This window comes from Nyctibius grandis, chromosome 1 (genome assembly GCF_013368605.1).
Source record: "Nyctibius grandis isolate bNycGra1 chromosome 1, bNycGra1.pri, whole genome shotgun sequence".
Lineage (NCBI taxonomy): Eukaryota > Metazoa > Chordata > Aves > Nyctibiiformes > Nyctibiidae > Nyctibius > Nyctibius grandis.
In genome coordinates, this window is record NC_090658.1 from 58,326,063 (window position 1) to 58,350,665 (window position 24,603).

The following is a 24,603-nucleotide window of genomic DNA, read 5'->3' on the forward strand; positions in this document are numbered from 1 at the left end:
GTATGGAAGTTACATGCATTTCTTTGTTAGACTGGCAAGCTCTGTTTTGGCTTTCAGTTCTAGCTAAAATGTCTATTAAAAAGAGGCCATAAATACACACAGTTTAGAATAAGGTTTATACAGATCTGACTGAAGAATTTTTAATGAAGAGCTCAATAGGCTGCCAAATGAAATTACCCTCCAAATGAAGGGAAATAATTTAACTCAGAACTGGTTTTCCTGACAGGCTGATGGATAGCAGAATATAGAATTTTAGAAATATGATCCAGTGATATAAATGGAATGCAGGGATCCAAATTCCTTATCTCTGCTCAATGGCCTGTATCAACATTGTACCCCACGGTATAAGCCATCTTAGGGAAAAAGACAGACATAAGAATTGCACACATCAGAAATGTGCGCAATTTGTTGTCTTTTGTTGACACTTATTCATTACAAAAATTACCCAATATGCAAAAAATATTAAAGTATGTTGACTGGAAATATCCTCTCATACTATGATATGAATATATTCTCAAGGTATTTTATATAAAGAGGAGAAAACTTATGTTTTCTATATAAATTAACATTTTGCATTTCTAAGTGTTAAAACTATAAATAGCAACAATCAAATACACATTAATGGATCTCAGCAAAATGCTGAAAGGACTATATTCTTTCCTCATCAGAATCAGTACAATTTAAACCCTGAACGTCAGTGTGACAAGATTTGACAGTAAATTCAAGCAACTTTAAACACAGCTCAAGGGTATCTTTCAAACAGAAAAATCCATTTAAATCAAAGATCATTTAATTTAAATGAAAATACACGTAACTACCTTTGATAAAGTTCGCCTGACATCTTCATGATCCTTCCAAATGGGTTTGATCACAGAAGCACTGTCAGCGCTGTCTATGACTTTCATTACTGTTGACTTCAAGCTCTGATATTCCTTCATCAGATCGATAAGAATGCAGGACTGCTCCTTTCTGTAATGTGAAAAGGCTGTGTTAGCACCATTTGTTATCACGTTTCTGAAGGAAAGAGAATGTGACGTAGTAATTCACCATGGGAAAATCAGGATGCTGTGCTAAACATGTTTTGGGCAGCCAAAGAAATACTAATATTTAGATTTTACAAACCACTGTGGGTCCATACATCTCACTGAAGAGACAGTATATGAATCACCATCTCATATATATATCAGATATCAAAGCAACTGACTTGAGCAAAAGAAAGACAGAAACTGGAATTCAAGCTTCTCACTTGCTAAGCTGAACATATTACTGACTGGAAACCACACTATAATGATGCTGGCACTCGCAGCTCATTTTTATAAGTTGTTTCTTTAACATGGAGTATTTTTTTGGGTTCCTGTGTGATATGGTGTAGGTAATCCTGCTCCGGCAGGGGGATTGGACTAGATGATCTTTCGAGGTCCCTTCCAATCCCTAACATTCTGTGATTCTGTGAAGTAAAGACTAAAGCAGTCCTCCAATTGTCAGATGCATGCTTTTGGGTCTAAAATATTACACTTAACTTACCTGTCATTCCACTGAGAATAGAATAACCTGCTGTTAAGAACAGGCCTAATATTTTTTTCCACCCCCTCTCCAGAAAAGCCAATTTCTGGTCAGGCAATGGACAGAAGAAAAAAAACCGATTCAATCCATTCCTGGTGTTTATACTGAAGAGAGAGAAGGAAGACTAATACTTTGGATATGTTTAGTTGTAGAACAGTGTTGTCAATGAAAGGGATTTAGGAAACATGACATTGCCAAGAAAGAGATCTAATTGCTTTAGGAACTGGCTCTTCTCTGAATGCTCCAAAGAGCTCTCGAAAATAATAACGTTCAGGGGAGTCTAAAATTGTGTTTATATGAGAGAGAAAACAGTTCAAAATAATTAAAATTAAATTCATAATTTAAACAAAAATTAACATTACTTTTATGTTAGAAAGGAATCACAAGGCACTTGAGTATCTTTCAGTTTTAGGTATAAAGATGGCAGCAGCTACCCCAGTATATGAAAATTGGACAACCATTTACCCTCAATAATGCATCTATAAGGCAGGCACAGCTATTTTATGTTTTCTTCACTACCAGGCTGGTACCAAGCAATGGACTTTTTTAAACAAAGCTATCCTTTTCTTCCCCTTAGGTCAGATTTATACATCTCTTAAAAATTCACTAGAAAACCAGACTGAATTCAGCTGGGAAAAACCACCAGAAATGCAATTCATGTAGCTGTGCATATTTTCAAGAGGGAAATGCTACACAGATCTGGTAAAGGGGCAGCACATTTACAAATACCTGTATGGTGTCAATCAAGAAAATAGAATAACAGTACAGTATGTAAACCAAAGGAAAAAAAATAATTTTTTAGCACAAATGAAATTTTTTTAAACCATCGTTCCAGTACACCAACCCAGCAGTTACATGGGGATCACCAAATTGCATATGCCCATTGAAGTATTAGCCAGGCTTAGAACTGTTTTGTTTCTGCACTTATACAACATTTATGTACATTGAGGATGATGTAGTACTGAATGAATCTAGCACTTAATTTTACCATGCAAAATTAAAAAAGAACATTTGAAGAAGTTTTCTTTAAAGATGACGAAGAGGCAGCTAAAACAAAGAAAAAGGTAAGATGAAACTTTCTTTAGTTTCTTTAGTTCCTTTATCATCTTTCATTGATATACAAAACTGTCTTATATCACTGATTATACACTAATGATTGTTATGAGCCTGGTCCCTTGGGCAGACAGAAAGACTTAAATCTAAGAATTATTTAGGACCATTGAATATAGGGTGGTCAGAAACACATATCCAATAGAGAAGGAAAATACATGCTAGAAGGAAAGTATGTGCTAGCTGGAGTGGCAGTGAAATCTCAGTGGAGATCTCTTATCTTTCAGGAGAGTAAACAATAGCATGCAACTAAAAGCTCAGTATATCTATAAGTACTGTCCTGAAGACCTATCTGTGGCTTTACTAATAGTATAATTATAATTGACACACGTATCCTTGTTTATACTGTGTTTTATGTTCTACTCAGTATTTAACATACAAGCCCTGTTTTTTATTTGGATTAATATAGCAAGAAGATATTAAATATAAGTAACCGGGTCTCCTTCCCCCACTAAAAGAACCCTCTCCTTTCTCACCTTAAGTCTAAGATCTACTTACTTTTCATGTATAACTTTCTTGGTATCCTCCCACATTGATTCTAAGTGATTTATCTCTTTGTCAATCTCAGGAGCAAGTGTAATATCTTTTTGGGCTATTTGTTTTGCTTTGTCCATGAGCCACTGGAGTTCATGCTGGTGAGAATTCAATTCTTCATCTAACTGGTTAAAGATCCTCAATCTGCAAGTTAAAAGGCAGGTTTCAAATTTACTTATCTTCACTTTTTTTGCAAGAGAAAAGAGGAGAAAGGAGAATGAAACAGTTGCTGCCAGAGTTACTGTGCATAAAGTTCCCTTTTTCTAACATTTCCTACAATATCTTCAGAAAACAAAGTGTTATCTGGATTTTTTTCAGCTACAACTGCACTCAGAATGTAATTTTTCTGATACATATACAGCTATACAATTATATAGATATACATATACCTTCACCTCACACAGTGAGTTGGAAATATACTCAAGATTAATACTTTATTATAGTAAGTATTTTCAGTTCTTTCAGCATATGTACAGTCTTCAATTCTGTAAGAGTAGAGATAGTTATATGGGTTTTCTAATAGCTGTTTGGAGCTTGGATTCATTCAGACAAAATAAATTTCTGAGACAAAGATTTTCTTGACTGTTCCTTTAATATAAAAGATCAGCAGGACTTGCTAAGTGTTCTGCTCATGTTCTCCCTCCATCCAAACAGCTCGCTCGCTTACAAAATTTTACTAAGTAGATATATGGACTCATATATGCCTGGCAAGAAATAAGGTACCCAGGCAGAAAACTCACACATGCCTCCAGTGCATCATAAAAAGTCTAGAGACTGCAAGCAAATGAAGAAGTGCCAATCTCAAGCATTAATACTGTTTTTACCTTTGCTGGAGGGCTTGTAGTGTTGCCTCCTTCAGGCCCTCCTTGTCAGCCTTTTCCTCAGTATCTTCAATACTCTTCAGTAGCTGTTCTTTACGTTCCATGTAAGAACTTAGCAAGGCTCCAAGAGCTTCTGCCTCACTCTGTTTGGTTCCCAGCAGGTTTTGAACTGCCTCCAGTTCCAAGCACAGATTATCCACCACCATCCTGCAGGAGGTCCTCTGCTCAGAAATGCTGTGTTTTAGATGATACTGGGACTTAGCAAGGGAACCATCCAAACTGATGGCAACAGATTCCAGCTTGTTAAGATCTTGAATAACATCATTGAGTTCCTTCTCCAGTAATTCAGATTTAGCTTTATTCATATTTCCTGTTTTCTCCACTGTCTGCCTCAGCTGGTGGAGCATTCCTGATGCAGCATTATGGAGCTCCAGGAATACCCGCAGCTGATCCAGAGCCTCTTGTCTTTGGCAAGTTATTTGACTTGCCTCCTGGAAGATCTGAAAGCAATCTTCAGTCTTTCCCTGTAATGTCTGCTGGTCCTCTGGGCAGCTGAAAGAACACAATTTATCTACGTGTTCCTTCAGACTTTGTAACTGCTGTTTCTTACTTTCGACTTCCATTGAGTGGTTCTATGGGAAAGAAAGAAAATAAGGCTGGGTTTCTTCTTCCAATCAAAAGCTCAGAAAACATTTCAGTACTAAACTTACGAGCAAAACAAGTACTACTGAGGGGTTTTCAGTAAGAACGTTTCAGTGTTACAATTTTGATTTAAACTAGTAAAATAACAGAAATCTGTATGTGACTGCAATAGCATATCAGTTTTCAAACAAATAAATGATCTCATGATAGTTTTAGATGAATATTTAGCTGAATGCACTGTACAATTTCTCTGTCTTTAATATTTACATCCAGAAGTTTACCTTATTGTGAGATGCAGCCAGTTGTTGATCAGCTGTGTTTATCTCTGAAGTGGCTTGTAGTTCAGCAAGAAACTGCTTAATCCAGTCTGAAAACCTGAGCAGGAGCTCATCAAACTCCCCATGCTCAGCAACAAGAGACTGAAGGAAGTTGATCCTACAGGATGTCAGATGTAAATATGAAAGCACTTGATATAAATTAATCACTTCCCATAATCAAAACCACTGCTGACTGGACAGCATTAAAATCAATGCCAGGTGGAAGGAAAGAAGGAAACATTAATTTATGTAACAAATATGATGACTGCTGTGTTGATTTCTTAACTGGGGAATAACATAACACTTGAATGCACCAGTTTGGTTCTCTCCCGTTTCCACTGTTTTATTCATATCAACTATTAGAAGTGCCCCAAACAATCGAGGTATGTTCTTCAACTTTTCTTCATGGGGGTAGTCCCAGCAAAGAGAATGTTATTGATGGAAGCTAAACTTCAATTTTCAGACATAACAATTCTGTTTGCCCGATCATCTGCAACACTGCATGTAAGGTGAGAGTCCTATGAATTTAGGCAGGGCGTGAGTAGCTGCATGCCCAACTTCCACTGAAGTAAGTGAGGGTCAAGTCTCCTCAGAGGAATAATATTCAAAGGAGGAATGTGTCCAGACGAGTACTCAGCACCTAGCAGAGTGCTAAAGCTTCTAAACCTTGACCTTAAAAAGGGCCTTGTCATTTACCTCCCCATTTCCCTTAGAAATTTCTTTCCATAATTTTCAACATGAAATGCTATGTTGAAGATCATTATATTGTAAAACAATTATATTGACAAAGCACCTAGAAGATGACATCATTGACCAGGGTCTGTTATTTAAGCTCTTTTACAAATAGTAAAGTGTGTATGTTCATCACCAAAATAACTGAAATCTAAATATATGATAACATACAGTTTCAAAAAAGGAGATAGTGCTCCCGAGCCTAACAATTGAGCATTTATATTATTTATGGCAAATGAAAATTTCAAAGTAGGTTTAAAAAGATAATAGTGTGGCTTCGCACAAGATAAAGCATATAACTGAAAAAATGAAAAGCAGATATTACAGATTTTGGAAGTAACTTAGGAATTTACTTGGGAAATTGTAACTGAGGAAATGCAACGTTATCTTCATTTGCTTCCCCACGCTCCTTCAAACAGAACTCTTCTATCAAAAAAATGGGGAGACATTACGCCAAAAGCGCAGCATGATTAATCTGTGGGATTCCCCACACCCCATTCCTGGGAGCTCAGGGTTCCATACGAATCTTAAACCTTTGTTTTTCTAATGGTAATACTGCAAAAAATTATGTTTCAGGATTGGGATTTCTCATCTGGATATTGTTACTCTCATTTAACATGTAAAAAACATTCCGAAGCACAAACCTTTTATCAACAGTTTGTGGTAAAGCTTTCCATCTCTCATCCAGGTCTTCAAATTTTTCTTTTATTGTCTCCACACACTGTTTGGAAGCTGTTGGGAATAGTGACTCATTTAACTGTAATATGCTCGCATAGACTGAAGCACGGGACTCAATATCTTCTTGCAAATCCTGGGAAAACAATGGAACGTACAGCCTTTAGATTAAATATGGCATCATATTATGCAAAATAACAAAAATAATAAAAAAATCAGCTAGAGATTTCCAGTACACCACTTTGAGACAAGGGAACGAGCACAGTCAAATCCTTGGAGGAACTGAGGTCTATCAGGACAAGCTGGTACTTAACACCTCACAGACAGCTAAATCTGCAACTGTAATTCAGTAAGGATTCATAAAAATTTTTTTTTCTCGTTTAGAACAAAGTGCAACCTTTCCACACAGCTCTACTGTATGATGAATGTGGCTAAAATCACAACTAAGTTTTGCAATATATTTTGCGTGCAACAATAGAATTGTGAGGAAATGTTGCAAATTGGCCCAAACAAAAACCAAAAACCCAAAATAATTTTCCTTCTCTGCAGTAATATTTAAAACAGAAATTACAAACTCATTGGCTTCATGGAGGATGTAAAAAATGCTACATTTGGCCAACTGCTTCATATTAATCTAAAAAGAAACGATAAAAATTCCAAGGGAAGGCATACTTTAGAATAGGATGAAAGTCTTGTGTTTAAAAAAAAATCAGAAAACAGACTTTCATTGTGAATTCAAAACCTTTGAGCATTTTGTCATCTGAGCAACTTTCCTCACATGCAAAAAAAAGGGAAGTAGCATTGTCTAACAAAGGAATTTCTCTAGAGAAAGGATCCTTTGGCAAGCAAACCAGTATCCTTCCTTGGCAAATAATAGGATATACCAGGGCATTATTTTTTTTGAGCTGGCATATTATATTTGCAAATAACATTCTTCCTGACATAACAACAGTGATAATGTAATACTTCCCTAGGACATTTCCAAAGCCCAGAATCAAAGTGACTTTCCAGACTACAATTGAGCAAGTCCATCTTTAAGACGCAGAAACAAACCAGGAAATGTCGGGGGGAAAACTTTCAGTTGAAATGTACCTGCAGTGACTGCAGTTCACCTTGCAGTTTAACTCTGTCGGCAGAAACATACTGCTCTGAAGGCCTGGCTCTAGCCTCACACCCCTCCAACCAGGTCAGGAAGGCAGACAGCTCCTTCTCCTGCCTAAGAAAATGACAACACAGAGTTACCAACTCAAGTCATCCCCTCGGTCTCACACACTAACCGCAGGAAGGTCTCTGTGTCCATCATAACAGATGTAAGAGTCTACTCACTTCTGCCACTGAGCCAGAAGAGTCTCTAATAAGGTCTGTTTCTCTTTAGCATTTTCTAGCACCTTTTCATATTTCTGCTGTAATGCTGCAACCTCCTGAGCAGGCTTTTCTTTGTTGGCCACCTTTCGGGCAGAGGCTGAGAGAGAGGCCAGAGTGTTGCTCAGTTTTTCCACAATATGACAAAGGTCCTAATGAACATGTAAAAGAAACAGAAGTCACATACATAAACAACAGAGCTATGGTAATGGTGGTGGGAAAAATTCTGTGCTTCTACTTGAAGTTTGAAGCAATGATACATCCACCAGATCATGAAGTAACTGCATTGCTTACGTTTTGCTCAGATCTATCCTAGATACACTTGTCCCAAGCATATCAATCAGCTAGCTTGTAGTGGGGAAAGACTTTCCTAAGAACAGTGCTAAAGAGTGAGCAACAAAAGGGTCAGATCTTCTTAACAGGCATCTGACACAACATGATCATTTATGACCTTATTGCCGTCTACAGCTACCTGAAGGGAGGTTGTAGTGAAGTGGGAGTCGGCCTCTTCTCCCGGGCAACTAGTGATAGGACAAGAGGACACAGCCTCAAGCTTCGCCAGCGGAGGTTCAGGTTGGACATTAGGAAGAATTTCTTTTCAGAAAGGGTTATTAGACATTGGAATGGGCTGCCCAGGGAGGTGGTGGAGTCACCATCTCTGGATGTGTTTAAGAAAAGACTGGACATGGCACTTAGTGCCATGATCTAGTTGACAGGGTGGTGCCAGGGCAACAGTTGGACTCGATGATCCCTGAGGTCTCTTCCTCCCTGGTTGATTCTGTGATTCTGTGACAAAGCTCCAAATTTCCTAACATCTGTCTAAGAGTTGCTCTAATGTATACATATACAGTAAATATAAAAGCTCACTTCAACATGTGAGGACTGCCAGACTTGCAGCCCATGTCATTACATGGGAGAGGTAGGGAACAGTTACTGTGAACTTCTGTCAGCATTAGCTAAAGGTCTTTTGCATAGAAATGGCATCTGACATTGACTAGACTTTCCAGTGTTGCCATTTCTAGAGAACTTGGAAATTTGTTCATATGAAAATTATTGAAATGTAGTACAATGAGTTAGAAAAACACAAAATGAAATACATTTAAGATCACTAAAGTTCCAACTCACAGGTGTGCAATAATAACAGTAGTAACGGTTATAGTTACAATCATGAAAGAAATCATACATAGGAGGAAATGTGAATTATACAGCAATAAGCTGATGATATTTAAACTAAATAATATAAAAAAATTTCACATTAAGGCATTGAATCATCATGAGCCTGCAGGCAGGACAAGAGTTTACAATAGCATACTCATCATATTCATACTGTTTAAAAGATAACAATAATAATAATTACATCTGCTGTCTGAATAAATTCTCCATATGTGAAATTTTTTTCCTCAACAAGTATCAAGCATTTTTGAAGCAGACAGGCCAGGTCTTCCTTGCATATAGCTTTTGCAAGTAGTTACCACTAAGTTCAGAAGAAATTATATGTATTTTACTGCAAGAACAATGTGACTAAAAGCTTTTACAATATTTTCTTAGAGAGGAAGATAATGATTATTGTGGGAAGAACACATCACAAATTTATAGACACTGACAAAAATGCTACACCAAATTCCCTGAGATTTGGGTTCTTTTGTAGTTTGAATACCAGTGCAATGTTTCTTTTCGTTTTGTAATGGACTGAACCAAATGTCCAAACACCCGCGGATTTCTGGCATCACAGATAAAAGTTTGTAATTTGAAACTCTGTCCAGTCTCTTCATTGTCCAAGAAAAACTACTTCCAAGGAGAATTTTTTTTTTTTTTTAAATCACAGTTCTCTATACCAAGACCCAAGTTTCATGAAAATCTTCCAGGAAAAACATCTAACAAACAGGCATGTTTCTTATCTTCTATTTTTCATAGTGTTTTAGATGCATAAAATTGAAAACAAGAACCTGAAAGATTAATTCATACTTTTATGCTTTCCTTTCTCTAGAGTGGGTAAAAAACCCCTCCAAGCCCGTCTGAAATGGTGAGAAGAAATAGCTGAGGAAGCCTGCTTAAGCCTTCCCTGGGGCTGCCCACCCCAACAGGCAGCCCTTGCCTCCTCCTGGTTCCACCCTGGGCTGTGTGGCATCAGGCAGTCCCTGGTCTGGAAGTTATTGGCATTTCTGTGAGGAGGTCAGTGTGGCACCATTTCCCTGGGCTCAATGACAGGAATCACTGGACACATGCTCACCGTGAAATCCTGAAGGGCTGTGTACGTTTCTGCTGATGAAGAGCACGATGTGAGGGGCTCAGATAGCTTAGCTTCAAATTCAGACACTGCCTGCTGTACCTATGAAGAAAAGGCAAACCAGAGAGTTTAAAACCAGCAGGAAATACATAAATTATGTTTTAAATAACATCTTTTAAATATTTAGTGCTAAGAGAATACTATATCCTAAGCTTTTGTAGTGATGAGTGCCTTTTGAAGTTAAAAGATGCTAACTGTGCTCAGCTCCTTGTGACTGGGGCAATAATAACATTTAAATTATTTTCCTTATGACCTACTAACAACCCAAGATTGAGGTTGAAGTGTCTGAAAGAAGTATGGATGTAGTTTATTAGTGCAATATCCAGGAGAATCACTTAGGTTTTCTAGAAGACAGCATATTTTTTTGAGTGTGTATATTTTAGTGTCTCCCTGAACCTACCTTTTAAGTCATTCAATGCACAAATTTACGTATAGAAGTCTTGCAATTACCTCACAAATCTACTCATATATACTAGTCCATCCTAGTGTAATATGCATTTTTTATTAAATTTTGGAAAAATAAATAGTAATTCAATAAATTACTGCAAACGATCCATTAGATTTTGCAATGTCTACCTGTTTAAGACTTTCTTCATATTTCTGCTGTGCTGATGCATTCCCCGTGATTGTTCCTTCCAGCCTCTGTGCATGATCTCTTAGCTCTTCCCAATACCTTTTGGCCTGAGTCAGTTTGGCTTTAATATGTGCACATTCTCCAGAGGTAACAAACTGGGAAAAAGACTCAGCTTCCTCTTCTAGTTTTGAGACTCCAGTTATTTTACCATCTATTTCTTTATTAATAACCTAAAATGTAAAGTAATAGTAAATAAAGAAGCAGAATAGGTTTTTAATTATCAGAATAATATTTTCTACTTCCTTCTTTTACCGGAGCTACTAATATTTTTCATTGAAAAAGTAAATAAGAGGAGAGTTCACTGACCACTTGAAATAACTAGTTATAAAGTCTTTAATATGCCCTGTAAATTCCCTTTTTCTTCCTGAAATTAGCACTGGAAAAGGTTTAAAAAACAGCCTGCCCTAAAAACAGTGTCTATCAAGAGGAATTAGAATTGCCTACGGAGCATATTTTCATATGGTTCATATTTTAGCGTCTCTTACTTCACAGCAAATTGATACACAACTCCCTTAAAGATTCAAAATAAATACAAGACAGAAAAAAGTAAGTGTCTAAATGAAACCAATATTGTTAAGGAGCTGAACCCTAACAGCTGATTACTTGTGTTTAATAAGTTTTCATGCACTTACAAAATAAAACATGCTATGATTTGAAAACCAATATAGATTGTTTTCATTTTCTAATTTAAAATTCTATGGTACAATAAAGAATAAATTAAATTAGATGATAACATAGGGTGAGTGTGCCCTCAGGCAGAGGATTAAATAAAGAACTAATTACAGTCTAAATAGGAAACCATGAAACAAGAGTGATAATGGCCTTTGGTACTTTTCACCTGTCTTCTACGTCAATTAGTAAATGCATAAAGACAAACTATCACTAGCTTTACATTTCATCAGTTGCATGACAGCAACTGTCTCCTTTTTTTTGCACTTGTTTTTATTGCAAATTAGAGGCAAACCTGAGAGCTACAACATCCAAGATGGAAACTTATGGTGTTTCACATTCAGTGGCTATTTATTCAGTAAGCATCGGTGAACTTGGAAATAAGATTTTTTTCACAACAGAATTCTTCTAATTTCTGCTGATGTAGCATGTCCATGGAGCTCTTCTCAAAAGCAATGAAAAACGCTCATTGGGCGGGAATTGAAAGAGCCAAGAGCGCTCTTTGAAATTGAACAGGCAATAGCATTCTCAGATATGAAAATGTTAAGATATGTATGTATATGACATCAACCAAAAACTTTCCTGAAAACGATCTCTCAAAAGCACAGAAAGAGCCTACCTTCTTCTATAATTGTAATAAAAATATGGTATTTTGCTTGCCGTTATAAAGCTCGGGAGTGGCTTACTGCAACACTTGGAGTCTAGAATTAGCAGGGTGACAGTACGGAAAAAAATGTGGTGCTGTAAGCATTTATAGTGTCTCTTTACACAATATATTCTGAATTAATTTGGATTACAAAATATCTTTTTTGCATGAGAATACGGTGCTGAGGAAAAATACCAGATTTGCAGCCCTGAAGCTGAAATTATCTAACAATGCAGCAGATACAAATGAAGCAGCGCTTTTCTACTCCCACGTTATTCTGTTAAATTCACTCCGTTACATAAAAGAAGGTGGATAATTGAGGCCTTCAAACTCTCACTGAGTCTGCCAGCAATGGCAACTACTTGTGATAACTGTCATTTTGTCCACCAGGAATTTCAGAGAAATGTGTAGGTCTCTGCTGAAGTGATCAGGGTTTTGCAATCTGTGTCACCAAAAGTAGACTATTACCACTATGTATGATAATTACATTCAGCTAACCCCAGGCTTTTTGATTTGGTCAGCCAAAGATATCAAGGAACACACCATTTCTTTTTTTTTGGAGCATTTGCCTCATATTGCAATATTCCTTACCAATACGCTGTATTAGAAAATATGAACCAAGTATGCTGATTAGCGTTGTGACACAGATTAACTCAGCAGGAAACTCACAACAAAACATAACAAATCCTTCAAAAACAGGCACAAAGCAATACTGCTGAAGACCTCCAGCTATGTCCACGTATCGGAGGTTAGATGACTCATTTCGCATATCACAGTTCATAAACTGGTTTGTTCATCTGAGTAACAATGATGTACCCTAAGCTTTATCTGGAGGATTTTCTCTGCTTTACATCTGTTCACTCAGACATTTGTAAAAATTACCTGCTGACCATTTTCTTGCTGTTACGATGTTTAAATGAAGAAAGCTTATGTTGGCATTTTCAAAAACTTGCAATGCAGTGTAAAAATTAGTTTATCTGCATATATAGCAAGGAACAGCCTTTCTGGGAAATTGGCCTGAATGGACTAATAGGGCTTAACTAGGATCCATTTAGGCAGACAAGAGCTGTTGTCACACTGTAATGCAATATTAGTATTATTTGATACACTTACTTTCTGTCTTAAACCTTTGAATCATACCTAGTAACTACTGAAAATTACAGCTATGTGACAGTGTATGCCAGTGGAATAAATGCATGTATATTATTTCACAAGGAAACTGGTTTTGAATTGCTGTGGTGATGAAGCAAGAATTCAAGCATTGTTTTATTCTTCAATGATGAAATCAAGAGATTTTATTTATTTGGTGTACGTAAAGTTGTGATCAAATTAAGAACAGAAAAATCTGTTGATAAACTGTTTCTGTTACATGAAACAAATGCCTTACGGGATCCTTTGGAAATACTTAGTGTATCTGGTCCATGGCTGCAAGCAGCTGCACACCTGTGCACTTTCTGAAGAGCAAGTAGGTCACAGAATACAGAAAATGGCAGCATGCCCTGCATACTGAAAAACTCTGTCCCCTTAGAAACACACAGTTTCAGAGAAGGTGCGTTTTCATTTGTGGGAGGATATGAAGTCAGCCCCTGAAAAGCAATGCTTGGAGACAATATGCACCTCAGTTAGCAATAAGAAACTAAAACACTATGTATCTACAGGAATGTACACAGAATTTAAGACAGTGTAAATATAATAGCAATAAATGGTATGTAGCTTTGCAAGCTATCAAGAGCAATAGTTCCTTTATTATTTCAGCATAAAAGATACATAAATCAAGTTATAACTTTAGCTTGCAAGATTAAAATCAAGTTCTATATCCACTAGCTGATGTATGTTTTAAAATAAAAAAGCTTTATATACCTTGTATTTATGTAGCTATTTTGTACACTAGTTGATATTACTCAAAAAATAAGAAAAGTATAAATTTAACAATGTTTTTATCCACAGACACAAAGTTTCCATATATGTAAACTAACTGCTAACAGAGAAGGTGGCCTAAAAGTATTTTCCTTTAGTTTATATAAATTTTATTACTGCTTGTTATACCCATGTACAAAGCGTGCCATCATTATATCATGGTAGTTCTGAAACATGTAAAATGTCTATTCTCCCTTTTGGCCTCTAGCAAAATGACAGATAAATAGACTTTTAATGCTGGACATAAGAAGGACTAATCACCTTGATTTGGCTCATCTGTATGTCCAAAGGAGATGATGATGTTTCCAAAGTTTCCAGTTCTTTTTCTTGTTCAGCTATCCAGATGGACAGAGCTTCAAAATTATTGCCAAAATGATCCCACTTGTTTTTCATCATTTCCATGCTTTTAATACTAAAATTAACCAAATTAATTAGAGAGAATAAACAGTTTAATATAATGAAGCTGCCCATATTCTTGCTAGAATAAAAATGTAACTTATTCAATCTACAGGAGAGTCATTTTAAAAACTTCTGGGTTTTAGAGGACCAAGTTGTGTCCCTAAATTAAAAATTGGTTCTCTCTTAGACAGCACTCAAAGCCAAACAATTAAATTAGCCATAGTGGGGACACCGAGAGGTGACAAAGAGTACAGCTTCATTCATCGGCTGTACATCAAGAATCTCACCATATCAGGAAGAGAGAGGAAAAGTAACATAAATATGATTTCTATGAAATAATATGGAATTAGGATTATATCAGATATCTAAAAATTGAGATAACTGATATATAGATGTTAGTCATTTAGTCACTAGAAAGGAATAATTGAAACCAATGTATTGTGGATATATATATATTCAGCAATGCTTGACTGCTTTATTAAACTTGTTTTTTTATAACAGCAATCTGCCCATCTTATAGGAAGTCTGTGTTTTCTGAGGCAATGATTTCATATCAAGCCAAAGAATCAACAACAGATATGACTCAACTACCTCAAAGTTAATAGATTTATATTCCTGGGGACATATGTTACAGGTATGTTAAACAGAGACAGATTATGACTGATTCTTGTCAGTCATATGTTAGATAGCAAACAAAGCACCTTTTTTTGTCACAAGTAAGAAGTCTAAGGTCCTTATAAGGTCTAACAGCACTAACTTCTAGTATACAAGTTTCTGCCTCTTTCAAGTCATTGTAAAGAAACCACTGCTAATGCAGGCCCTACACACAGCTTGCAAAACACACATTTTCTATTTTACTGAAGATATTAAGATTTCATCAGAAAAGTTTGAATATTGCAAAATTCCAAAATACATTTTTCTTTTAAATATAGCTTTAAAAACCATTCCATGTTTAAAAGTTTTCGCTTTATTTTCTTTTTTTCCCCCTCATTAAAGCTAGAGGAAGCTTTAAGAAAAGATGAAGTCTAAAAATGTAAAAATTCACCTTTTATATTTTTTCTTATTTATTTTCAAAACTTAAAAAAAAAGCTATGTCAACAGCCATTTACTGATAAGAATGTATTCAAATTCAAGTTACTTGCAGGAAAATAAAGTGCAAAAATATTTCACTCAAGTCCAGCCCAAGAAAATACAGCTGGAAATCAGAATCAAGGGACCAAATCAGTGGCACGAAAGATGAAAAACCTTTGCCTTTGTATCTGCCTTCCTTATAGTTGTAAGAAAGCTGCAGACTGTAAAGAATATAGTCCCAAACACACTGCACAGCTACGCATGATCTTGGAAAACATATGTGCTAAGTTTGCTCTGGAGCTGACTGTGGAGAGCTGCTCAAACTTTTCTTTCACTTTCCTGTTCATTGGCATAGTCTGTATTATATGTATTTGGAATTCCTTCTCTTTAAATTACTCGGACAAGATTTTTATTGATGATGCGAGTTACAACATAACTCTTACACACTGATTATATGTTCTGTAGATTCACTACAGAGAGTTGTATATATTTGTAAATTTTGCAGAAGGGGTTTATTTTTTTATTATCTGTCACAGTACCAGAGACATTCTGTACAATCCATACATTCAACTAAAACCTATTTCATATCTACGTTGAAAGGGGATATAAATGATGGCTTTTATTTAAAAATAGATGACATTATTAAAAAAGTGAATATTCACTGTTGGAAGGATGAATTCCTTGAATTGAAAAATCACACTAGTTTTCTCTCTAATATTGGAGAAAACTATGTATAAATAGAAGTATTAAGATATGGTAGAATTTGGCTGCAAATCACTGTAATATTTCATATTGGAGAAAGTGTTATGTAAAAAAATTAGACCATCAATAATCAGAAAGTTACATCTGCTGCAGAGGCTAGTTATTCTGTTTTACAACTGTTCTTTTACATCGGGAAGAAAATGGCACCAAATCAAAGTCACAGTAGCGTGACAACGGTCAATAGGGGAAAAAAAAAACAGTAATGTGGGCATTGCCCTTCGCTCATATTCAGTCAGAGGTGGTGGTACCTGCTTAAACTTATACAGCAAATTATTCTACATAGTAATTCCAGTAAGACAACATAGAATTGGCACATATATCCATGATTTGTGTATCAGATCTATTATATGCAAAAATACCAATTTCCTACACACATATAGATGTATGTGTATATAGATAAAATGAGAATAGCAACAGCTGAAGTTGAGTAACTTGAGTTCAACTACTGAGTCACTCACTTGAGAAAAAGGATGAATTTTTTACAAATACAAAAAACTACAAATATTTACAGGATTTAACAACACTTGGAGTTTGAACTTTCAATTTTTAAACAAAATTTGGCAAACGATGCCTTTGTCATTTGCAGCAGCAGAAGCAGCTTTTGATATGGCCCATGAAGTAAAATCTGGGCATTCAGCTAAGATGAAGGCACTTCTTGACATTCCTATGGAGAAAGTAGAATACTGAAAACCGAGGCAAATATGGTAAATGTGCTCTACTCATTCTTGCACTGAGATTTTTCTTTCTAAGAGTCTAGTACCTCAAGAATAAGTTTAATTAATCCTTCTACACAAGACTGGTGCTTAAAGATAAGTGAGAGGTTAAATGTAACTAACAGTGGTTTTATAAACTGCGTATTATTAAACAAAGATTTTGTTTATTTGCACACATTCTTTTGACATATTTGATACTATAACCTGGTTACTATGCCATGGCAAGCTGTAAAGATGGAGCTGATGAGACAACACAAAATGCTGACATGGTATTCTAGAAATCTGATACAATCTTATACTGCAGAATAAATATTAAGACTTGTTCAGAACATACTCTTCTTCAAGAGTAACTTCCACTTTTTTCACTTGTTCTTGAATTGATTTTGCCTGCTGTTGAAGGGACTGCTTGTTCTTTGAACCAAGCTGTATCTCAGAAGAATTCTTCACCAAATTCTCAGCCTGCACTGCCATTGCTTCAGTTTGTTTAGAAAGTTCCTGTAAGGATGCAAGACACATTAATACAACTATAAGCAGTTTCATATATTTATACAAAAAGGATTTTTCCTCAGTGTTGGTGGTTAGAAAAGTTATCTGTGTCCTATATGTATATTTTGAATTTGTAAATATATAAAAACAACCTCTGAAGAAAGTTATTTTCATGTTGCATTTAAGAAATGTTCATTTGAGCAAACTAGCTTGCATAAAATTTAGCAAGGGAGACTATATGTCCAGAAGTTTTTAACTCAACCAATCAAAATTTATTCTATACCTCTTCAAGAAATTTATTTGTGAATTATTGAAGAATATATGCATCCTTATTTAATCTTTATGTCCTACCCTTTACAGAAAGGATTTTGCAGTATCCTGTAGTTTGTAATCTCACTTTGTTTAGCAACTATGTTCTGTCACAAATGGTAAACCCATACACCAGAACAATGGATGCTGAGCATAACCAAGATATGTATAATTTAGTATCAGATTCATCAAAGGATAAAAACAGTATGAAAAGGACAGCACTTAGGAAAGCCAATCACTACTATTCTTTATTAGTAAATAAATGGGCTGGGATAATTCTGTGTTACTAAGGCCAAGTGACATGTTGTGGCTGATGTCTATATTGTAGAAGTCTCTCTCTTTTCTCCTCAGGGCTAAAAGAGTGCTAGTTGGCACTGTCCACATCACCTTGGCCAAAGAGCACACTATTGATGTTGATATGCCAGTGCTTGACACTGTTTAGCTTACTAGTATAGATGATTACTGACCATAAAATGGGAAGTCCTCAAAATGATTTTACCTTCCATATGTGCACTTCAGATGCAGATTTTGAGTAATTCTTCACGATCTTCTCATAAAATAACTTTTTACCTCTAAACAGTTTATGCAGTCTTTAGTCTGTATATGCAATTTGCACCAGCATTAACAGAAAACCATGCAAAAAGTGAAGGCAATACGCTCACTATGTGTTAACAAGCAAGACAGAAAGATATCTCAGTTGCTGTATTTCCCACAGTGAATACCTTTGTCTGATCCAGTTCTGAGGAGAGGCTCTCTAAACTGCTAAAGTTTAAGATACGTTCAAGTGCAGAGCTTGCTTGATTGAGGTATTTTACTACTGTTTCTTTGTCCCTTTCAAACTGCTCCCATTTATTTATTGTGACCTACAAAAACAAACAAACAAACCCAAAACAGGAACAAAGACAAAAAGATCAAAGGGGAGAAAAAAAGAATTCCACATAAGTTACTGAAGAAGGAAAAAAGAGAAAGACTTGATATAAAATAATACAATTTCTCCTGAAATGCCATCTACTCTACAGATGAAACTGTTCTGAACCCAATAAAAGAAACGTTTTCCCTTGAATTTTCACTGATTCATACTGTGCTGTGCTAAAAAGCACTGTTCTCTAAGGTGTCAGCAATATTTAAATATTATATTTGAATGTCCTATAAGAAGTATGAAGTAATAAATGCAGATGCTTATGCTCATGGTGACAGGTAGTCAACAATACCTAAAAGAATTTTCAAGTTCTCTAATGAAATAAATTACTGTAAAATGGTAGAAGAGAATCCCTGCTCATAGGAAACTCACACATAGGAATCTATTTGTTCTTTTCTGATAATGTAAAATTTTGATTAACATACAGCATTTAATTACCAGTCACAAGAATTATGACAGTATAAACAAATACTTTCTTGATTCTGAAGTAAAGCAGGCCTGAGTTAAGACTTTATACATGGGATCTGTCACGGTTTAAAGCTGGGCCGGCTGTCCTGTCTGCTCCTCCCTGCAGGTGCAACCCCCCTTCGGCTCTTCACTCATAAGCAGTGAGGAATTTAGCAGTGACCTTGGTTTCTCTAAGACTAATTGGCCTGGTTTGGGCCAAACCAGGACAGATTACTTAGAAAAAAAATCGGTTTCAATGATAAATTCTTAAATTAAGAAGTTATTTGAGCTCTATCGATCATGTTTTTCATCTTGTGTTTTATCATGGGAAGTAGTTTTGATGACATTAAACATTTGTGTGAAATAGTGGACAGCTGTATTACCACTCTGCTTAGAGAAATGTAAAGGACAACTCAGGTATGGCTGGAAGAAGCCGTACATTCTAATCCCAGTTCAGTCAGTGATTAGTTATACAACCTGGAGCAATCCATTTGATTTCTCTGTAACTTTTTTCTTCCTTCTTTAAATTTAGGATGACAGCATGTATTTCAGACAGTGGTTGTGAGGATTATATTTACACATCAGGTGTTATTAATCTAATAGCCAGCCTAAAGACGCTCAATTAAAGGGCAATGTCATCTTTAGTAACCAGAGGAGACAGCCCATCTAAAAAATAATTCACAGATAAATTATTTAAAATATCTATTATGACTGAATAGTTGGGACTTCTAAGCACTTCCAAACAAAATGCTGTTTCTTTATTAATTAAGAAGTATCTAGCATCTTCAAGAAGTTTTCATGGAGGTACTGATCAAGGAAACCCCAAGGACCAAGACTCAGAGGTGAGAAAGTGAGCTCAGTTTTTATATTTAAAAAAATATTTTTTACTAAGTTAAAAAAAAAAAAGAAGAAGAAGGAAGCACAGGTTTTTTATTTCTACTTGCAAAGGACCTACCTGCAGTTGCTCTTCACGTTTCTCCATAGTCTGCTGCATGTTCTCCAATGTTCCTTCCAGCTTTTGTAAATCCTCTTGCATTGTGCTGGGCAGTCCACCTTCAATATGCAACTGTTTAGCTTGGGAGATCTGCTGTTGCACGTCTTGCCTCTTCGCATGGAGTCTCCTTGTCCTTTGCTAAAAGGATTCATGCAACAGGAATGATTAGACTTTTTAGCTCCTTTGGGAAACTGGCACAATTAAACCACTTTCTGCTTTTGCAGGGGTACTCAATGAGAATAACAGACAAAGGGATAAACAGTGGCAAGTATTCTTGAGAGTCTCATATACTCATCAAGTATATGCTTTGGGTTCTAAAATGTGTAAACAGCTTTTGTGGCATACAAATGGGAGAGAAAGAGTGACAGTATGGCCACTAATCCAAAGCAGTATTTTAGAAAGCAGAAGCCCCAACAGCTGAGCAATTGTAGCAGTAGCCACAGGTGCACGTATTCCTCATGACTGCCTGGAAGCATCCAGGTCTGCTCTGCACTCTTTGAGGCACAGGTTGGAGCCTCAGATTGATCAAAGCAATATATCAGTCTTCATTAGAGAGCTGTAGGGGGACAGCCAAGTTGCATAACTCTTTCTTGGTGCATTTTGCTTTGTAGCACTATCAGAAACTCCTAACACTACTGTCCCTAGCCTTGCTAGGTAAGCTCACAGCTCCCTGCTCAGTTCTACTCTGGGTACCTTCAGGTCTTTATTAAAGTCTGTTTTTACGTTAACAGACTCCACATCAAAAGAAGAGTCTGAGAACTCAAGGAGAATTTAACTATTCCTAATACGTCTCCTATGATGGATAAGGAATGTTGAGTATTGAAAGAACAAATATGAACCTTAACACATACAATAGCTTTTACAAACACCAAAGAGTTTTAGATAAGACAGAGGTAAGACATAGTAGTGCCTGGTCAGAAAATAAGACATGTTTGACCTTACAGAAATAGATGTTAATATAAAACACTTATATAATGCCCAGACATTGTCAGTAAATTATTCTTATTCTTATTAGCTTTGAGCAGGCCTCAAAGTTAACTTCCCATATTCGGCCTTAAAACCCATTTGTGCTGTATACAACCCATATGATTTATTATTACTGTAGCCTGCAGATGTTTTGATCTATTATCAGTGCATTAAAAGCCTCCTGTTCTACTCCTACAGACTGGAGGCCAATATGCCACTGCAGTAGCTACCTAGAGGAGGAGATGAGGCTAGAGGTACAGATCTCTGCTCCAGCATTTAGATTTGGGGCCACATCAAAGCTGTTGGAGTCGAGAAATTTCCAAAACCAGGATCAGCCCAAAGCTACCATGATCAAATCTGACACGCAAACTTTAAAAAGGTAAAAAGAGAGAGACTACATATTTGCAGAGTACACTTACTCAAACTTTAAAGTAAATGAAGCCTGTTTTTCAGATGTTCTGTGCCCAAAAAACCCACGTGAAATAAAAGGATATTCACTAAAAGTTGAAAACCAAGCTCATCTTTGGGCATTAACATTTGAAAAATACTGAGTAGTTTTTTCATTATAGGAAATCAACACTAGGCCATATGAGACCATTTCCTTTATAACCTTTTCAAGTTTAAATATAGAGTTATGCTAATGGACATAACAAAATTTAGTTATTACATACATTCTATCTTAAAAAAAAAAAATCAAATATGGACATGAGTAATTGCCCCACCTGATGATGAAGCAGTAGCTGCTGAGCTTGTGATAAACTTTCTGTATCCAAGATCTTTTCAGCCTCTGCTTGGACTTCTTTAGAGTTGTTGATTAAGTCTTCAATTGCACTTTTAACTTCTTCTTTGTACTGGACACAGTCTCCAACAGTGCCTAATGTCTTTTCAATCTACAATTACAGATATCTTTTAAGTATTTCATGTTGAAAGGCACATCTATATTTTAAGGGCATATTTATGTTTGGAATATTTTTTTAAAAAATCTAGTAAATTGTCTAAATTCAAAACATTTTTGTCTCCAGCATTCTTAACACACACCTTTAACTTTACATTGAAAGAGTGACTGTAGACTTAAAATGTGACTCAGAAGACCTTTGTCTTGTTTAGCCTTACTTCCTATTACATTGCCATATGGTAAATAGCTGTCGGTGACAGCCACTTACTGGTGATCACTTAGAAAATACACACTGTCCTCACCCTTGCAAGCTGACCCAGATTCTGAAATACCTGTGCTACTCAACTCACAAAAAAATCTTGCTACCTTTTGGATCTTCTAGAGCAATGCCCTGGTGAATCACAAATACATTAAAAATGCCCTGCTACCCTGGTTTTATCGACCACAATTTGCACGTGGTGCAATATCCAGTCTCAGCAGAATTTTATAAAGAAAAAAGATGTATCTATTCCACATATCAGGAAGTTCTTCCCTCTTTGCATGATTCAGCTAACTACTTGTAGCTGGTTCTCAGTACAGGCTCTGTTCCTCAGGCAGTTCCTGTGTTTTAAGGTTTTAATCATAAAAAGTATTCTAGAACTAAGAAACTCCTTTCTTTTCTTCCTCCCTTCCTTTCTTTCTTTCCAGTCCATATTAACTTTGGAGGGTCATTCAGATTCAAGCCATTCTCTTTCCTGTTATATAAATGTTTATTCTTTACTTCCCAAAAAACATTGCTGAACTCTGGAAATATCCAGTATCAGTCCTTGTCTAAACAGTCTCATCCATCTGATTAACAAGCTGTAAATTCAGCTGTAAGGAGTATTCAGACTTCTAAGAATCAGCAGTCTCTTAACTATAGTATAAAGTGTCATTTAGATTATGCTTTTAGATTCAAAACAAGCTTGGATCCCAGTTCTTATTTTCTTTTTTTACCTATATGAACCTGTGCTCCCTTTAGTTCTGACTTTTGGAGGAAACAAAAAGCAAAAGTACTCCAATACAAAATAACAATAAAAAGAAAGATATCTTAAATTTTTTGCAGTCACTTGGAAATCAGAACATTGGTTCCCCCAACTTTCCAAACACAGTTTTCACACCACAGAAGTTTAGAGATGTTTCAATGGAACTTTTATATATTTGGAATACCTACAAGGCCTCCACAAGAATCAATATTATCAATGGAATTTGAAGCCCGAACCCTTTCTCTGTCCTGAACTCTTTTTTTCAAATGGCTCTGTTCCACCTTCTAAGTGTAAGATGTTCTAAGTTTCTCCTGATCTTTCTTCTTACTGTGAAAACTGTGAACCAGTAAGTTCCCTGACATCCCATGGAACTCAAGGGTTCAGTGGATTCTAAGAGGTTTTGCTTATCAGTTAGAAACTTCCCATGATTTCAGCAGTTACAGTATCTCATTATCATTCAGACCTCAGAGAACTGCAGCCTTTTCCATGCCAATTCAGTGCATAATAGACATCCTTAATGATTTGAAACTACCTCACAGTAGTACCTTTATTATTTCAGCATAAAAGATACACAAATAAAGATCAAAGTCAAATTCTATATCCACTAGCTAATGTACATCATGGTTTTGCCAATGTTCACTAAGAGCTGATTGTAGAAATATCTTTTTCCTCTAAAAATACTGACAGTTTGATTCCAGAAACATTCACTATGATGCTTTCCAATCCTGCAAAGGGAAAAGATCCATTATAATAATGTCAGTACTTTTTGCCTGCTACTCTCAAGGCTTTGCTACCCAGGGAGAACAAATGAGTTTTTTGTTGCTGAATGCTTGCAGTTTAATTAAAAAAACACAGCAGGGAACTTATGCTTGTGGAGCCATGATTGATGTCATTTCATGTGACACTGTAAATGGAGAGTTCTTGTGTCCCTCATACTGTACCTCAGCCAGCAAATCTAGGAGTCCCTTGAAGTCACTGGAAAGTTTACAAAGCTCATCCTCTGTCTTTTTGGCCTCCAAATCAGGACATACTGTGGTCAAAACAGCAAGTCTAGATTTCAGCCAGCTGTGATTTTCTCCTTGCTTGTTAATATGCTTCCTAATTTCCTATGGAAGAATCAGAATGTATTTTCTTCAAATAAACAAAATATATTAATGAGTGACATTCATGGCATCAGTTCAAAAATTAGTAATGTAAACATACTGACTCTGTTCTTATCTTGAAACACTAGAAATGTAGTATTTTTCTAATTGCATACCCTATCTGATTCTGTTCCAGTCTAGATTTTTGTATTTCCTCCACAGACTTTACTACTACTTATTAGACTGTTCTTTAATTAGTAGTAGTGGAGTACTTTTTCCTCACAAACTATCATTTTTACCTACAGATAGATAGACAGATGATAGATACCATGTATGTATTTCCCATATATTGACAAATTTCTTAGTTACCATTTATATCTTAAATATTGACTTTCCCAAACATAAAATTTCATGTGATATATGGTTTTGTGTATTTTTTTTTCTATTTAAATAGCTCTTTTTTCCTTCTTTTCACCCAGTAGTTCATTTATATCTTTGTGCCGGTGCTGATGAGAAGTTGCCAGCAGTGAAACCGCATGAGTAAATCAGACTTTTTGGAGCAGAAGCAGCCACTAAGCTAAAGATCTATCTGCTTTATCAAGGTCATCGTAATTATGTTTCTCTGCACAGTTAGCCTCATAACCTGC

General features: G+C 36.0%; 1 protein-coding gene across 1 annotated transcript in view; it reads right to left on the reverse strand.

Annotated features, from left to right (window-relative positions):
* Positions 1 to 24,603, reverse strand: part of LOC137660879 (nesprin-1-like) — a 233,977-nt gene that overhangs the window by 164,117 nt on the left and 45,257 nt on the right. Inside the window, 15 exon segments of the mRNA XM_068396056.1 lie at positions 819 to 969; positions 3,172 to 3,351; positions 4,032 to 4,660; positions 4,952 to 5,105; positions 6,364 to 6,530; positions 7,487 to 7,610; positions 7,721 to 7,908; positions 9,987 to 10,085; positions 10,620 to 10,847; positions 14,171 to 14,321; positions 17,189 to 17,349; positions 18,372 to 18,512; positions 19,971 to 20,147; positions 21,698 to 21,865; positions 23,816 to 23,980. Of these exon segments, the coding sequence (XP_068252157.1) occupies positions 819 to 969; positions 3,172 to 3,351; positions 4,032 to 4,660; positions 4,952 to 5,105; positions 6,364 to 6,530; positions 7,487 to 7,610; positions 7,721 to 7,908; positions 9,987 to 10,085; positions 10,620 to 10,847; positions 14,171 to 14,321; positions 17,189 to 17,349; positions 18,372 to 18,512; positions 19,971 to 20,147; positions 21,698 to 21,865; positions 23,816 to 23,980 (2,883 nt within the window).